The sequence below is a fragment of the Panthera tigris genome, chromosome A3, assembly GCF_018350195.1.
Source record: "Panthera tigris isolate Pti1 chromosome A3, P.tigris_Pti1_mat1.1, whole genome shotgun sequence".
Classification (NCBI taxonomy): Eukaryota; Metazoa; Chordata; class Mammalia; order Carnivora; family Felidae; genus Panthera; species Panthera tigris.
This window is the reverse complement of record NC_056662.1, coordinates 73,361,941-73,379,323: the sequence shown is the minus strand read 5'-3', so window position 1 is coordinate 73,379,323 and position 17,383 is coordinate 73,361,941. Positions and strand designations below refer to the sequence as shown.

Below are 17,383 nucleotides of genomic sequence, written 5' to 3'. Positions count from 1 at the left end.
GTAGATGTCTGGGTGTCTCTGCTTCTCTCCCTCTGAAGTACACAGTTTATTTTGCAGATACTTCAGACCATGCTACTTAGAGAATTTTTTTTAAATAGCTGCACTTATTTGTTACATATGAGTGTATGTAAACTATGATAAGAGCATTAAAAATGAAGAACTAGTAAAATAATGTTCATTTCAAAATTTTGAAACACTTAGGTTACAAGTAGGCAGTGATCTGAGAGCATTGTCAACCTTAGGGTAACTCTAGTTGAATGAGCTGATCTCTTATGAATCTAGTTCAGCACTAACCTACGTGTACAGGCAGCCTGACCTCTCCCATATCCCAGGTCTATGTCTGAATTCTTATTTGCAGGCTCTGTACCCCAATTCTAAGAAGTTGCAAATAAGACAAACTACAGCACTTCTAGGTCATATTTTTACGGGAAAGAGGATCATTTATGGCAGTTGAATCTGATTATTTTCAAACAATAAATTTAATTTTACTTAGCATCTATTTTTTAAAGTTATGAATTTCTTCATTTGTTATATTAACAGCACACTTGATACTATAGTTTGGCTTTTTACTTGCATTATCTTACTTAATATTACATTAACTATAAAGTAGGTTTTGTTATTATCCCTATTTTATAGATTAAAAAAAAAACTTTCCACAGAGAGGCTAACTAAGGCTCAAAGAGGTAAGTAATTGCCTACGTACACACAGCAACAGGATAGAATCTGGCATAGTAGGTACTACTCAATATTTATTGAATGAATTAGATATTTTATTTTTATTATCTAAGTATACAGGTTCAGTTTCTGTTTTAAGTATTATTTTTCCACAGGTAAGAAATGATTACTCTAGAATTTATATTGACTGAAATGTGAATGAAGTTTCTGTTTTGCTTGCAAAATTTGCCTTGCATAAATGCATAGAAATGTGATTGACTCATTATTGTATTGTTCTGCTCCTGCATTATAATCTAAAATAATTATATGTTATTATAATAGTTTAAGAAGTAATGACACTCTGTATAATTAGAACCTTGATATTTATCCTCAGAATTTATTTAGCACATCATAAGATGAAAATAATAACTTGAGAAAAAGTAGAAACCCTGAAAAACCCATGGTATCATGGGGCCTTGAGGGAAAGACTTAATTTTATACTTTCAGAAAAGAATGTTCTCAGATTTAGACTATCAGTTATACATTTACAAATTAAAAAACAAAAACCAAAACCACAACAAAACAAAAACAAAAATTATAAGAAAGTTTTGTTCCAAAAGCATAAATCTGACTAAAGGAGCATCTGTTTTAGAAATAAAAATTATTCCACCCCCCAATAATATTTAGAATAAAACCTGAAATGATTTGTTTGTTCACCTTCCCCATTATCATTACACAAGTGAATATACTTAAGTGGAAATTGGGTTATTCTAGATGTGAAGCTCTCAAACTTTTTGGTCTCAGGTTTCTTTTATTTACTTACTTATTTATTATGTTTATTTATTTTTGAAAGAGAGAGAGAGTGAGTGAGTGAGCGGGGGAAGGACAGCAAAAGGGAGACAAGAGGATTCGAAGTGGGCTCTGGCACTGAGAGCAGAGAGCCTGGTGAGGGGTTTGAACTCACGAACTGTGAGATCATGACCTGAACTGAAGTTGGATGTTTAAGCAACGGAGCCACCCATGCACCCCTCTTTTACACTTTTAAAAAAGCACTGAACATCCCAAAGAGTTTATATTTATATGGGTTATATCTGTTGATATTTATCCTATTAGAAATTAAAACAGAAAATTTTAAAATATTTATTCATTTAAAGAAAACAACAATAAACCCATCACATGTTATCATAATAAAATATTTTTTATAAGACATAACTTTTCCTTGGGGCGCCTGGGTGGTGCAGTCGGTTAAGCGTCTGACTCTTGATTGCAGTTCAAGTCACCACATCAAGGTTTCATGAGCTTGAGCCCTGCATCCAGCTCTGTGCTGACAGTGGGGAGCCTGCTTGGGATCCTCTCTCTCTCCCCCTCTCTGTCCCTCCCACACATGCACGTGCTGTCTCTCCAAAATAAATAAATATACTTTAAAAAACAAAAAAACTTTCCAAAACCAAGGAATTTCATGAAAAGAGTTGCATTTTCTACATTTTTGCAAATCTCTACAATATCTGGATTACTATAAGATAGCTGGCTTCCTATATCTCCTCCTATATTCAGTCTGTTGTAAGACTACATGTCATATAGTCTTTGGAAAACACCACTGTATATTTGTGAGAGAATGGGAATGAAAAAGGCAAATAACAGCTTAGTATTTTTATGAACATAGTTTTGACTTTATAAACCCTAGACCATATTTTGAGAACCATTGCTCTAGATGTTCATGAGTTAAACATCTATCACACTTGGCATATCGGCCTTTATAATCATATTAAAACAGAATATCCATGAAAGGGGAACCCTCTTGCAATGTTGGTGGGAATGCAAATGGCTGCAGCCACTTTGGAGAACAGTATGGAGATTTCTCAAAAAGTTAAAAATAGGGACGTCTGGCTCAGTCGGTTAAGCATCAACTCTTGGTTTCAGCTCAGGTCATGATCTCACAGTTCGTGAGTTCAAGCCCTACATTGGGCTCTGCATTGACAGCACAAAACCTGCATGGTATTCTCTCTTTCCCTCTCTCCCTGCCCATCCCCTGCTCACACACACATACTCTCTCTCTCTCTCAAAATAAATTAATAAACTTAAAAAAAAAGTTAAAAATAGAACTACCCTATGATCTAGCGATTGCACTGCTAGGTATTTACCCAAAGGATAAAAAAAAAAAATACAAATTTGAAGGGATATATGCACCCTAGTGTTTATTGTAGCATTGTCAACAATAGCCAAGCTATGGAGAGAGCCCAAATGTCCAGACTGATGATGAATGGATAAAGATGTGATATATATACACAATGGAATATTAGTCATCCAAAAGAATGAAATCTTGTCATTTGCAATGACATGGATAGAGCTAAAATGTATTATGCTAAAGAAGTAAGTCAGTCAGAGAAAGACAAATACCATATGATTTCACTCATATGTGGAATTTAAGAAACAAAACAGATGAACATATGGGAGGGAGAGAAACCATGAGAGACTTAATGATAGAGAACAAACTGAAGGGTGATGGGGGGGGGAATGAGCTAGATGGGTGATGGGTACTAGGGAGAGCACTTGTTAGAATGAGCACTGGGTGTTGTATGCAAATGATGAATCACTGAATTCTATTCCTGAAACCAATATTTCACTGTATGTTATCTAAGTAAAATGTAAATAAAAATTTGGAGAAAAACCCCAAGAACATCCATGAGATAAAAATTGATTAATAACCTGTCAAACTAAGAAATGACGAAATGGATTACAAACCATGGTAAGCAGAGGAGAAAGGTCATAGGATTTGAATTTGTTCCTTTGAACTAGTCAGAGGCCATATCTTGTACATACTTAAGTAAATAGTGGTTAATTAATCAATTCAAGGAGAGGGGAATTTGAATGCCTGATTGAATGAAACAGCAAAATGTGTGAGTTACGAAATGCTGGTGGCTGGGGGATGCTATATAAATAGCTTCACCTTAGTGAAGGCCAGTTTGAGTGGCCCAAATCATAAACTTCTTCTACCTCTTCTCTAGGGAAATTAAAGAAAAATTGTTTGACTTTATTGATACAGAATTATATTCTGCTATTCCTTGCTTATTCTTTTATCATTTATCTCTCTTTTATTTATGTGTGTATGTGCATGTATATGTACATACATACAGTGCATCACACATATACTTATTGTTTTGGAGGAGCATCGCTAAAGATTGGAAGGTCATGGACTTGGGTGGATTAGATGAACTTCGTTCTCCTTTATATCATGTGTATAATTCTGGGAAAATTAACTTCTCTAAGCCTGTTTCCTCACTTTTAATGTGAGAATAATAATATCTCACTTATACTGAATATTAAATGCAGTGATTTGATATATGTAAGTCCCTAGTACAGTAAATATGTGTTTAATAAACACTAGATTATCTTATATTATCAGTCAAAAAATTGCAAATTATGTTTATGGTAGTTCTTAAAAGGCTTTCAGGAATTATTCTGAATACTACCTCTGTTGTGACCAAAGAATAATATTAAAAACAAATTTTTTTTTTAATGCTTAATGTTAATTTTTGAGAGAGAGAGGGACAGACAGAGTGTGGGCTGGGGAGGAGGGGCAGAGTGAGAAGGAGACACAGAATCCAAAGCAAGCTCCAGGCTCTGAGCTGTCAGCACAGAGCCCCATGCGGGGCTTGCACCCATGAGCCATGAGATCATGACCTCAGACAAAGTCAGATGCTTAACCCACTGAGTCATCCAGGCACCCTGAGAAAGTAAATTTTTTACTTGAAAAACTTTAGTTAACACAAAGTTTATAAATTTAAGAATGTAAATCATGGGGGTGCCTGAGTGGCTCAGTCGGTTAAGCGTCCGACTTCACCTCAGGTCATGATCTCATGGTTTGTGAGTTCGAGACCCACATGGGTCTCTGTGCTGACACCTCGGAGCCTGGAGCCTGCTTCAGATTCTGTGTCTCCCCCTCGCTGTCTGCTCCTCCCCCACTCACACTCTTATCTCTCCCTCAAGAATAAATAAACATTAAAAAAAAATTTTTTAATGTAAATCATAATTGTAGTATCAACTCAGTAGTTATCTAGTATATTAAACCATATGAAATATCCTTTTTTGTAGTAAAGCATGGTCAAATGTAGGCAACTTCATATGGCTCAGCTACTAGCTACTTGAACGGGCTAATGGCTTCTTAAAGTCTTCATTTTTGAGTTTCTAAAATAATATTTTTAGGAAAAAAATTACTGAGCCCCTTTTTCTGTGCAAGACACAGGAAGAAAGAAATTATACTCACTAGAAGTTGGCCCAAATATGAACAGCAAGATATAGACAAACATAATATTGTTAGATGGAACCTTAGAAATTGGATATGCTAAAACTTTATTTTTTTAATGTTCATTTATTTTTGAGAGAGAGAGAGCAGGGAAGGGGCAGAGAAAGAGGGGGACAGGATCTGAAGTGGGTTCTGAGCTAACAGCAGAGAGCCCGATGTGGGACTCGAGCTCAAAAACCGTGAGATCATGACCTGAGCTAAAGTCCGATACTTAACCAACTGAGCCACCCAGGAGCCCTAATGCTAGCACTTTTAAGATGCATAAACTGGGATCCAAAAGAATAAGGGACTGATGGAATTGTGGTTAGATCAGGTTTCCTGATTGCCAATCTAATTATTTCTATTCTACCACAGTTCTTTGATAATTTGTTTTCCTGGTAGTCCTTGCTACTAGTAGTTTTCTTTCGTTTTTTGCTATGCTGAGCATGATTTTTTTTCTTCTTGATTGGAGATAGTAGTGTTGAGTTCACTGAGGGCTTTGGAAGGATTGGAAAAAGAAATGTTGATTGGCAGGTATAGATATTAGCTGGTCCCAGTTTGTAGTTGATGTATCATATTAGGATGTTGAGACATAGTTTTTGAATTTTGCTTTCAGATGACCTGATGGACCTAATCAAGTTATGTCCTCACACTGAATTAATTCAGTGTCTCACTGGAGAATGGAACGGGAAACCACCATCTTTATCTTTTGGTCTTGCTATACTTCATCTGTTCTCTGTAGATATGAAAAAAGTTGGCATTAAGCTACTTCAAGAGATAAGTAAAGGTGGGAAAGGTGAGTATAGTAAAATGTTGTTGTAGAAGAAAAAGTATTGGGTTATTTAGGGAAAGGTTCAAGATTATTATGTTTGAGTTAACTCATTCTTCCTAAGAATTCCTTCTTGGCAGGAATTGACTTTAAGAGTTTATAAATGTAAAGACTACCATGTCAATAATAGTCTGTTAACAATAGTATTTTTTTTTAATTTTTTAATGTTTATTTATTTTTAAAAATTTTTTTTAACGCTTATTTATTTTTGAGACAGAGAGAGACAGAGTATGAACAGAGGAGGGGCAGAGAGAGAGGGAGACACAGAATGTGAAGCAGGCTCCAGGCTCTGAGCTGTCAGCACAGAGCCCAACGCGGGGCTCGAACTCACAGATCGTGAGATCATGACCTGAGCCGAAGTCGGACGCTTAACCAACTGAGCCACCCAGGCGCCCCAATGTTTATTTATTTTTGAGAGAGAGAGACAGAGTGTGAGTGGGGAAGGGGTAGAGAGAGAGGGAGACACAGAATCTGAAACAGGCTCCAGGCTCTGTGCTGTCAGCATAGAGCCCGATGTGGGGCTGGAACTCATGAACTGCAAGATCATGACCTGAGCCAAAGTAGGACGCCCAACCAACTGAGCCACCCAGGCGCCCCAATAGTATTTATTTCTTGAGGGAATTACAAAGAAGAGAGAATCTTTGTGAAGATTTAGGGGAACATTTTAATAATTATATTAGCTAACACTACTCTAAAAACTTTACATATATTAATAAATATTTATATTTAATAACTTTTTATATATTTTAAGTGTTATTTAGACATAATCTTTTTTTAAAAAATATTCATTTTGAGAGAGACTATAAGCAGGGGAGGAGAAAGAGAATCCCAAGCAGGCTCTGTGCTCTTAGTGCAGAGCCCAACATGGGGCTTGAACTCAAAAACCATGAGATCATGACCTAAGCTAAAATTAAGCACTAGACACTTAACCTACTGAGCCACCCAGGTGCCCTTGGAAATAATCTTTCTATATTTTAATCTTAAACTAAATATATATGTACGTATCAGTTACATATGATATTTACTCTGAACATAACTCTGTAGTAGGGTCAAGAATTACTAATGAAATCTCATTTTTTCTTTCCTTTCTCTAATATAGGAACTTGAGCAGACAATTTGATTTTAAATTACTACATGGGGTTTAAGAATGAATAGCAGATTACATTAAAACATATTTGGGAAGATAATTTTGAAATTATAGATATCAACTAAATTATTTTATTTGACAGAGTTATGGTAGAAATAAAATAATAGTGATGACAATGTTTTAAAAAGATCTTTCATTAAGTATCATAAGTAATGCAGGTAATAGATAAGAAATGAGTTCCCTAAATAAATATATTCCAAGGGGGTCACTGTAATTGATTTTCAAAAGCAAATAATCTCCTTAGTTTTATTTAATAAACTCATTCTTTTATATCCTTAGAAAAAATATTTGTTACAGAAGCCCCATCATTAAGAGGTCTCTCTCTATCAGAGATAAGATGGAGGGTTTGCCGAAGAGGTTTTTAAGCACTTGGGTCAGCACTACTAGGGAATTTATAAAAGAATTTGAAGGATCATGAAAACTAGACCTGTAAGCCCTCAGTTACATGATAGTGTCTAATGGTACCTTGTAGACTCTGAATAAGGCTGAGCCCTCATTCTTCATTTTCTAAGCTCCCTTCCTTGTAACTTTCAATATCTGCTAGCCTTACCAAGAAGGAGATGAGTAAAGGTGTGGGAATGTGAGACATGGTAGAGGGTTGCAGCGAGGCATGAAAAGGTTCATGAAAAAGCAGAAGAAACTAACACTTGATTACTTACCATGAGTTGGATGAAGCGCTCCACATTAAACTTATAGGAATCAGGTTTAATAGTGAGTTGAAATGATAACCCTTTCTATTTTTGAAGAATTGCTAAATATGGATTTTCAAATAAGAATAGGTGACATACTATAATATTATAATTTTTTTCCTTAGGTATAGTGGAACATCTTATGATAAATGATCCATTTTGCTCATTAGAAAACTGGCAAGAAGTAGCAAATATATGTTTACAGAATGGCTTTGACAAATTATCTCGTGACATCATGTCCATTCTTCGATCTCAGGCTGGAGTTACAGAAATTTCTCAAGAAGATGATACAGTCAACTTAATGGAACATGTTTTTTGGTAGTGCTACATCTTAACCAGTTGAGGGAGCCTGTATAACATTTTATGTGTGTTGGTTGGACAAACTGATTTTGGCATAACTAACTTATAAATAAATCCAAAGTGTGAAGCTCTCAGAAATCATGTTGCTCTTATTATGTTGACATTTAGATTTGTCCTTGAAACATTTAGACTGTTGCTTTCTTTTTCTCCATATGGTCATTTCTTATATTGAATCTTGATAAAATCCAAGAATATAACTCAGTTTAGGTATGTACTTCTATCTAAGGGCATAAGCTAACATCTATTCTTTTCTGGTGATCAAATTTCATAGTAAGAACTGGGGAAGGTGTGGGTAGTATCCTGTCAGACTAATTTCCCAAATATTGAATCCTATGAGCCTGATTTTTAACAAGAAAGACAGGATGTCATTTTGAGGTTGGACTCACTGGTGAAATCCTAAGTATAGTAATTTTGTACTACTGACTTAAAGATGTGCCCCATGCTTTGGTCAATGTAAATGGCAAATGTTAGGCTTCTACTCCAAAAATTGGGAATCCTAGCATGTTCTTACCTAGAGAGAAGACCAGCCAAATTTTGCATGGATGTAGACCTGAGATACCTGTAGGTATGGAACATATGTCGTAGGTGGTTTGGGATGATTTCAAATGTCTGAGTAAGTATTTGTTGGAATACTCAGGTTGTGTCACGGACGGGTAGGATATTCAACATATTTAGTGATCCACATGGCACGGGCACCATGAGTCAAACAGAACAGATCCCCAGCTAATCTTAACAGCTTTCAGCCTTATGCCATGGCAGAGCATACCAGCTAAATATCAGCCTTGATCATGGAACTTGGTAACAGTGAGCTGCTATGAGATGGAGTAGGAGTAAAAAGTCAAGCTTCTTTCCCCTCCTAAATTTAAATTGAATGTCTGTTTTTTTTACTCTATAGTTGAAAGAATATGAACTTGGAATCAGGTAGCCTCGTATTTAAATTCTGGTCTTACCTCTTCCTCTTTGTAAAATACAGGCAGTAATACTCCTCCAAAGGTTTGTTATGAAGGTTAGTGATATGTGTGTATAATAGAAGTATATAACATAATAGAGGAATTTTGCAGAAGGTAACTGTTATTTCTATGTAATAGGTCCCAGAAATATATGTTCCTCTGCTTGGCTTAAACTTACTAAATCCCACATATCTATCTGTCTTTATTTGTATAATTATCCTTCTTTGGTGTATTTGATAATACTGACATACCTTATTCCTAAAGTAAGTGATCTGTCTATGCTAGGGTTTCTTGGCTTATCTTATAAATCCAGAGGGTACTGGCTGCATTCTCAGTTTTTCCATATATTGCTAAACACAGTAATGCATAATTATAATTGAGTTTTCTAAAACAATATTTTTTAAAGTAATATATGTACATAATTTAAAAAGCAACGTATTACTAAAAGGCTTATAGTAACTAATAATATTTTGATTTCTGGCCATCACATTAGCTGTGATTTTTTTGAAAAGAAAAGATGAAGGATGGAAAAAAGAAAGGGAAAGAGAAAAGGCATTTCAGCAGCATTGATTTTTTATTTTTTAAAAAATTTTGAATTTTTGTTTATTTTTAGCAGCATTGATTTTTAATATACCAATGAAACCTTTTTTCTTTGAGACTTGTATAATTGATAGAAAGCTATTATGTGTCCATTGACAGAACTTAGGGGAAAAATTATCCCTGAAAGCCAGGAGGATGAAGTAGGAACTTAAATGTGGAAAAAGCTTGGAACAGCAGCTGTTGTTGTTACTGTTAATTTTGCTTTTATTTTAAAATGTTTTTCCTCCACTCATTATTGTTCCTCCTCTGTTTAGCATTATCTGCGGCAGTTTTCCCAAGGAATGTGAAACTTGTCAAGTGAATATAAATCAAAATGTCTAGAGATGGAGTTGGGAGGAAGAGCAAGAAAGAATATGAAGTCAAGTGGGGGGAGGAGGAGGAGTGGAGCTGTGAGCTACAAAAGGTTTGGAAGCAGTCGGAGCCTCCTGTAGGCTGCACTGAAGAGATGCATAACATGAGCCTCTTGGCATAGGACCCTGCATGCGAGACCAGCTCTACCACAACCTGGCTTTGTGTCCTTTTCTTCATAAGTTTATTTTGACTAGATAATTCCTCTTATCATTTATAACTCAAAAATTCTGTAATTCTGCAAAGGTACAAATGATTCCCTAGTATTTTTTGACCTTTTGCGTAAATTTGAAATACCAAGCAAGATAGATTCAACATCAGAATCAATAACATATACTGAATACCTACTTTGTGTATGGTCTCTGCTATCAAAATTACAGCTTCAGTGGAGACACAGCTGTGTCTTTTACTTTATTTTACTTTTAAAAATAATAATTCCTTAGTATCATCTAATATACACTCCATATTCAAATTTCACCAATTGCTTAAAAATACCTTTTTATAGTTGATTTGCTCTAATTAGGATCTAAACAAGGTTTGTGTGTTCTGTTTGGTTATTGTATCTCCGCATCTAGAGTATGCCTCACCCTCACCTTTTTTTCTCTCTCTATTGACTGGTTGGACTGGGTGGTTGTTACCAAAAATGTTCCACCTGCTAGATTTGTCTGACTGGTATTTGACCTTAAGGTATTCCTTTATTTGTTATTCTATTTCCCATATTTCCTATAAATGGAAGTTAGTTCTAAAGACTTGAGGAAGATGGTGGCATAGGAGGATGCTGGCTCACTGCGTCCTGCTGATCACTTAGATTCCACCCACACCTGCCTAACTAACCCAGAAAACCGCCAGAAGACTAGCAGAACGGATTCTCCGGAGCCAAGCGCAGACGAGAGGCCCACGGAAGAGGGTAGGAAGGGTGGAGAGGCAGTGCGCGCTACATGGACTGGCGGGAGGGAGCCAGGGCGGAGGGGCAGCCCCTTGGCCAAGCAGAGCCCCCGAGTCTGGCTTGCAAAAGTGGAGGGGCCGGACGGAGTGTGTTCGGACAGCAAGCGGGACTTAACATCTGGAAGGTTATGTGTTAACAGCTCTGCTCAGAGAGCGGGAGGGCTGGAGGACAACGGGAGGGAGAGTTGTTGAGCCCCAGAGGACAGAGCTCAGCTTGGCAGGGAACAAAGGCGCTCGCCAGGGCCATCTCCCTCGCCCATCCCCCAGCCAAAATTCCAAAGGGAACCAGTTCCTGTCAGGGAACTTGCTTGCACCATGCAGTGGTGTGCTTCTGCAGATCCATCCCTCCGGCGGCAGGTCTGACTCCCTCCTGGTGCCACAGGGCCCCTCCCAAAGCAGATCACCGAAGGAAAAACGAGGTGAGCCTGCCCCTCCCGCCCCTGTACACCTTGCCGATCCACCCCAGCTAATATGCCAGATCCCCAGCACCACAAGCCTGGCAGTGTACAAGTAGCCACACGGGCCACCCCACCCCACCCCACAGTGAATCCCGCCCCTAGGAGAGGGGAAGAGAAGGTACACACCAGTCCGTGGCCCCAGCGGTGGGCTGGGGGCAGACATCAGGTCTGACTGTGGCCCCACCCACCAACGCAAGTTATTCAAGACAGCACAGGGGAAGTGCCCTGCAGTTCCACACCACTCCAGGGACTGTCCAAAATGACGAAACGGAAGAATTTCCCTCAAAAGAAACTCCAGGAAATAACAACAGCTAACAAACTGATCAAAAAGGATTTAAACAATATAACAGAAAGTGAATTTAGAATAATAGTCATAAAATTAATCGCTGGGCTTGAAAACAGTATAGAGGACAGCAGAGAATCTATTGCTACAGAGATCAAGTACTAAGGTACAGCCAGGAGGAGCTAAAAAATGCTATTAATGAGCTACAAAATAAAATGGAGGCGACTACAGCTCGGATTGAAGAGGAAGAGGAGGGAATAGGTGAACTAGAAGATAAAATTATGGAAAAAGAAGAAGCTGAGAAAAAGATTAAAAAATCCAGGAGTATGAGGGGAAAATTAGAGAGCTAAGTGATGCACTAAAGAGAAATAATCTACGCATAATTGGTATTCCAGAGGAGGAAGAGAGAGGGAAAGGTGCTGAAGGTGTACTTGAAGAAATAATAGCTGAGAACTTCCCTGATCTGGGGAAGGAAAAAGGCATTGAAATCCAAGAGGCACAGATAACTCCCTTAAGACGTAACTTGAATCGATCTTCTGCACGACATATCATAGTGAAACTGGCAAAATGCAAGGATAAAGAGAAAATTCTGAAAGCAGCTAGGGATAAACATGCTCTAACGTATAAAGGGAGACTGATGAGACTCGTGACTGATCTCTCTACTGAAACTTGGCAGGCCAGAAAGGAATGGCAGGAAATCTTCGATGTGATGAACAGAAAAAATATGCAGCCAAGAATCCTTTATCCAGCAAATCTGTCATTTAGAGAGATAAAGGATATAAAGGAGAGATAAAGGTCTTCCCAAACAAACAAAAACTGAAGGAATTCATCACCACTAAAGCAGCCCTACAAGAGATCCTAAGGGGGATCCTGTGAGACAAACTACCAGAGACATCGCTACAAGCATGGAACCTACAGACATCACAATGACTCTAAACCCATATTTTTCTATAATAACACTGAATGTAAATGGACTAAATGAGCCATCCAAAAGACATAGGGTATCAGAATGGACAAAAAAACCCCAAGACCCATCTATTTGCTGTCTACAAGAGACTCATTTTAGACCTGCGGACGCCTTCAGATTGAAAGTGAGGGGACAGAGAACTATTTATCATGCTACTGGGAGTCAAAAGAAAGCTGGAGTAGCCATACTTATATCAGACAAACTAGACTTTAAATTAAAGGCTGTAACAAGAGATGAAGAAGGGCATTATGTAATAATTACAGGGTGTATCCATCAGGAAGAGCTAACAATTATAAATGTATATGCGCCGAATACGGGAGCCCCCAGATATATAAAACAATTTCTCACAAACATAAGCAACCTTACTGATAAGATTACTTCTTACTGATAAGAAGTAATTGCAGGGGACTTTAATACTTCACTTACAACAATGGATAGATCATCTAGACGCATGGTCAATAAAAAAACAAGGGCCCTGAATGATACATTGGATCAGATGGACTTGACAGATATATTTAGAACTCTGCATCCCAAAGCAACAGAATATACTTTCTTCTGAAGTGCACATGAAACATTCTCCAAGATAGATCACATACTGGGTCACAAAACAGCCCTTCATAAGTATACAAGAATTGAGATCATACCATGCATAATTTCAGACCACAATGCTATGAAGCTTGAAATCAACCACAGGAAAAAGTCTGCAAAACCTCCAAAAGCATGGAGGTTAAAGAACACCCTACTAAAGAATGAGTGGGTCAACCAGGCAATTAGAAAAGAAATTTAAAAATATATGGAAACAAATGAAAATGAAAATACAACAATCCAAACGCTTTGGGATGCAGCGAAGGCAGTCCTGAGAGGAAAATACATTGCAATCCAGGCCTATCTCCAGAAACAAGAAAAATCCCAAATACAAAATCTAACAGCACACCTAAAGGAAATAGAAGCAGAAGAGCAAAGACACCCTAAACCCAGCAGAAGAAGAGAAATAATAAAGATCAGAGCAGAAATAAACAATATAGAATCTAAAAAAACTGTAGAGCAGATCAATGAAACCAAGAGTTGGTTTTTTGAAAAAATAAAATTGATAAACCTCTAGCCAGGCTTCTCAAAAAGAAAAGGGAGATGACCCAAATAGATAAAATCATGAATGAAAATGGAATTATTACAACCAATCCCTCAGAAATACAAGCAATTATCAGGGAATACTATGAAAAATTATATGCCAACAAACTGGACAACCTGGAAGAAATGGACAAATTCCTAAACACCCACACACTTCCAAAACTCAATCAGGAGGAAATAGAAAGCTTGAACAGACCCATAACCAGCGAAGAAATTGAATCGGTTATCAAAAATCTCTCAACAATTAAGAGTCCAGGACCAGATGGCTTCCCAGGGGAGTTCTACCAGACGTTTAAAGCAGAGATAATACCTATCCTTCTCAAGCTATTCCAAAAAATAGAAAGGGAAGGAAAACTTCCAGACTCATTCTATGAAGCCAGTATTACTTTGTTTCCTAAACCAGACAGAGACCCAGTAAAAAAAAAGAGAACTACAGGCCAATACCCCTGATGAATATGGATGCAAAAATTCTCAATAAGATACTAGCAAATCGAATTCAACAGCATATAAAAAGAATTATTCACCATGATCAAGTGGGATTCATTCCTGGGATGCAGGGCTGGTTCAACATTCCCAAATCAATCAACATGATACATTACATTAATAAAAGGAGATAACCATATGATCCTGTCAATCGATGCAGAAAAAGCATTTGACAAAATTCAGCAACCTTTCTTAATAAAAGCCCTCGAGAAAGTTGGGATAGAAGGAGCATGCTTAAACATCATAAAAGCCACTTATGAAAAGCCCACAGCTAACATCATCCTCAATGGGGAAAAACAGAGCTTTCCCCCTGAGATCAGGAACACGACAGGGATGTCCACTCTCACCACTGTTGTTTAACATAGTGTTGGAAGTTCTAGCATCAGCAATCAAAACAACAAAAGGAAATCAAAGGCATCAAAATTGGCAAAGATGAAGTTAAGCTTTCACTTCTTGCAGATGACATGATATTATACATGGAAAATCCGATAGACTCCACCAAAAGTCTGCTAGAACTGATACATGAATTCAGCAAAGTTGCAGGATACAAAATCAATGTACAGAAATCACTTGCATTCTTATACACTAATAATGAAGCAACAGAAAGACAAATAAAGAAACTGATCCCATTCACAATTGCACCCAGAAGCATAAAATACCTAGGAATAAACCTAACCAAAGATGTAAAAGATCTGTATGCTTAAAACTATAGGAAGCTTATGAAGGAAATTGAAGAAGATATAAAGAAATGGAAAAACATTCCGTGCTCATGGGTTGGAAGAATAAATATTGTCAAAATGTCAATACTACCCAAAGCTATCTACACATTCAGTGCAATCCCAATCAAAATTGCACCAGCATTCTTCTAGAAGCTAGAACAAACAATCCTAAAATTCATATGGAACCACAAAAGTCCCCGAATAGCCAAAGTAATTTTGAAGAAGAAGACCAAAGAGGGAGGCATCACAATCTCAGACTTGAGCCTCTACAAAGCTGTAATCATCAAGACAGCATGGTATTGGCACAAAAACAGACACATAGACCAATGGAATACAATAGAAACCCCAGAACTAGACCCACAAAAGTATGGCCAACTAATCTTTGACAAAGCAGGAAAGAATATCCAATGGAAAAAAGACAGTCTCTTTAACAAATGGTGCTGGGAGAACTGGACAGCAACATGCAGAAGGTTGAAACTAGACCACTTTCTCATACCATTCACAAAAATAAACTGAAAATGGATAAAGGACCTGAATGTGAGACAGGAAACCATCAAAACCCTAGAGGAGAAAGCAGGAAAAGACCTCTCTGACCTCAGTCGTAGCAATTTCTTACTTGACACATCCCCAAAGGCAAGGGAATTAAAAGCAAAAATGAACTATTGGGACCTCATGAAGATAAAAAGCTTCTGCCCAGCAAAGGAAACAATCAACAAAACTAAAAGGCAACCAACGGAATGGGAAAAGATATTTGCCAATGACATATCGGACAAAGGGCTAGTATCCAAAATCTATAAAGAGCTCACCAAACTCCACAAATAATCCAGCGAAGAAATGGGCAGAAAACATGAATAGACACTTCTCTAAAGAAGACATCCGGATGGCCAACAGGAACATGAAAAGATGCTCAATGTCGCTCCTCATCAGGGAAATACAAATCAAAACCACACTCAGATATCACCTCACGCCAGTCAGAGTGGCCAAAATGAACAAATCAGGAGACTATAGATGCTGGAGAGGATGTGGAGAAATGGGAACCCTCTTGCACTGTTGGTGGGAATGCAAACTGGTGCAGCTGCTCCGGAAAACAGTGTGGAGGTTCCTCAGAAAATTAAAAATAGACCTACCCCGTGACCCAGCAGTAGCACTGCTAGGAATTTACCCAAGGGATACAGGAGTACTGATGCACAGGGGCACTTGTACCCCAATGTTTATAGCAACACTCTCAATAGTAGCCAAATTATGGAAAGAGCCTAAATGTCCATCAACTGATGAATGGATAAAGAAACTGTGGTTTATATACACAATGGAGTACTACGTGGCGATGAGAAAGAATGAAATATGGCCTTTTGTAGCAACGTGGATGGAACTGGAGAATGTGATGCTAAGTGAAATAAGCCATACAGAGAAAGACAGATACCATATGGTTTCACTCTTATGTGGATCCTGAGAAACTTAACAGAAACCCATGGGGGAGGGAAGGAAAAAAAAAAAGAGGTTAGAGTGGGAGAGAGCCAAAGCATAAGAGACTCTTAAAAACTGAGAACAAACTCTTTTGGGGGAGGTGGGAGGGAGGATAGGGTGGGTGATGGGTATTGAAGAGGGCATCTTTTGGGATGAGCACTGGGTGTTGATGGAAACCAATTTGACAATAAATTTCATATATTAAAAAAAATAATAGGGGCACCTGGGTGGCTCAGTCAGTTAAGCAGCCGACTTTGGCTCAGGTCATGATCTTGCGGTCTGTGAGTTTGAGCCCCACGTCGGGCTCTGTGCTGACAACTCAGAGCCTGGAGCCTGTTTCAGATTCTGTGTCTCCCTCTCTCTGACCCTCCCCTGTTCATGCTCTGTCTCAAAAATAAATAAACGTTAAAAATAAAATAAAATAAATAAAAATAAAGACTTGACTAGATTTAGGTTCAGCTATTTTTGACAAGAATACTTACAAGTATGTTGAGTACTTCACATCCTATCATATTATGATGCACTAAGTGTTTGGTCGTCTCAGTGCCTCCTGAGATAAAGTCCAAAATCCTTAACGTGGCCTGCATGATCAGGATTCCAGCTGCCTCTCTAGCCTCTTTCCTACTGTACTCCTCACTTTCTTCACCCAGATGTGTGCTTTCTTTTTGTTCCTCCTGTAATGTGCGGTGATTAAATGTGTGTCTCTTCTAGGGTGCCTGGTTAAGTGTCCAACTTTGGCTCAGGTCATGATCTCGCGGTTCATGGGTTCAGGCCCCGCATCGGTCTCTGTACTCACAAGTCAGAGCCTGGAGCCTGCTTCGGATTCTGTCTGCCCCTCCGCTGCTCTCTCTCTCTCAAAAATAAAATAAAGCATTAAAAAAGTTAAAAGACAAAAACGTGTCTCTCCTGATCGAATGGGGGCTCCCAGATGGGGGGGTGACCATCGGGTGGAAGCCGTTGGTGGGGGAGGTGAAAGGATTCATTCGAGGCAGAACAAAGGAGATAGAAGTTTATTTAATACACTGCAAGGGAGCAGCAGGCAGGACAGCAGAGGAAAGGCAGGGTGCAACGAGCCAG

General features: G+C 38.2%; 1 protein-coding gene across 8 annotated transcripts in view; it reads left to right on the top strand.

The window, feature by feature from the left end:
• Window positions 1-8,039, top strand: part of CLHC1 (clathrin heavy chain linker domain containing 1) — a 40,254-nt gene extending 32,215 nt beyond the window's left edge. For all 8 annotated transcript variants that reach the window (XM_007075399.3, XM_042981406.1, XM_015544927.2 and 5 more), the window contains 2 exons: window positions 5,553-5,732; window positions 7,727-8,039. In XM_007075399.3, coding sequence (XP_007075461.1) covers window positions 5,553-5,732; window positions 7,727-7,923 — 377 coding nt within the window. In that variant the 3' untranslated portion in view covers window positions 7,924-8,039. The remainder of the gene's footprint in view (window positions 1-5,552; window positions 5,733-7,726) is intronic.
• Window positions 8,040-17,383: the final 9,344 nt, after the last annotated feature.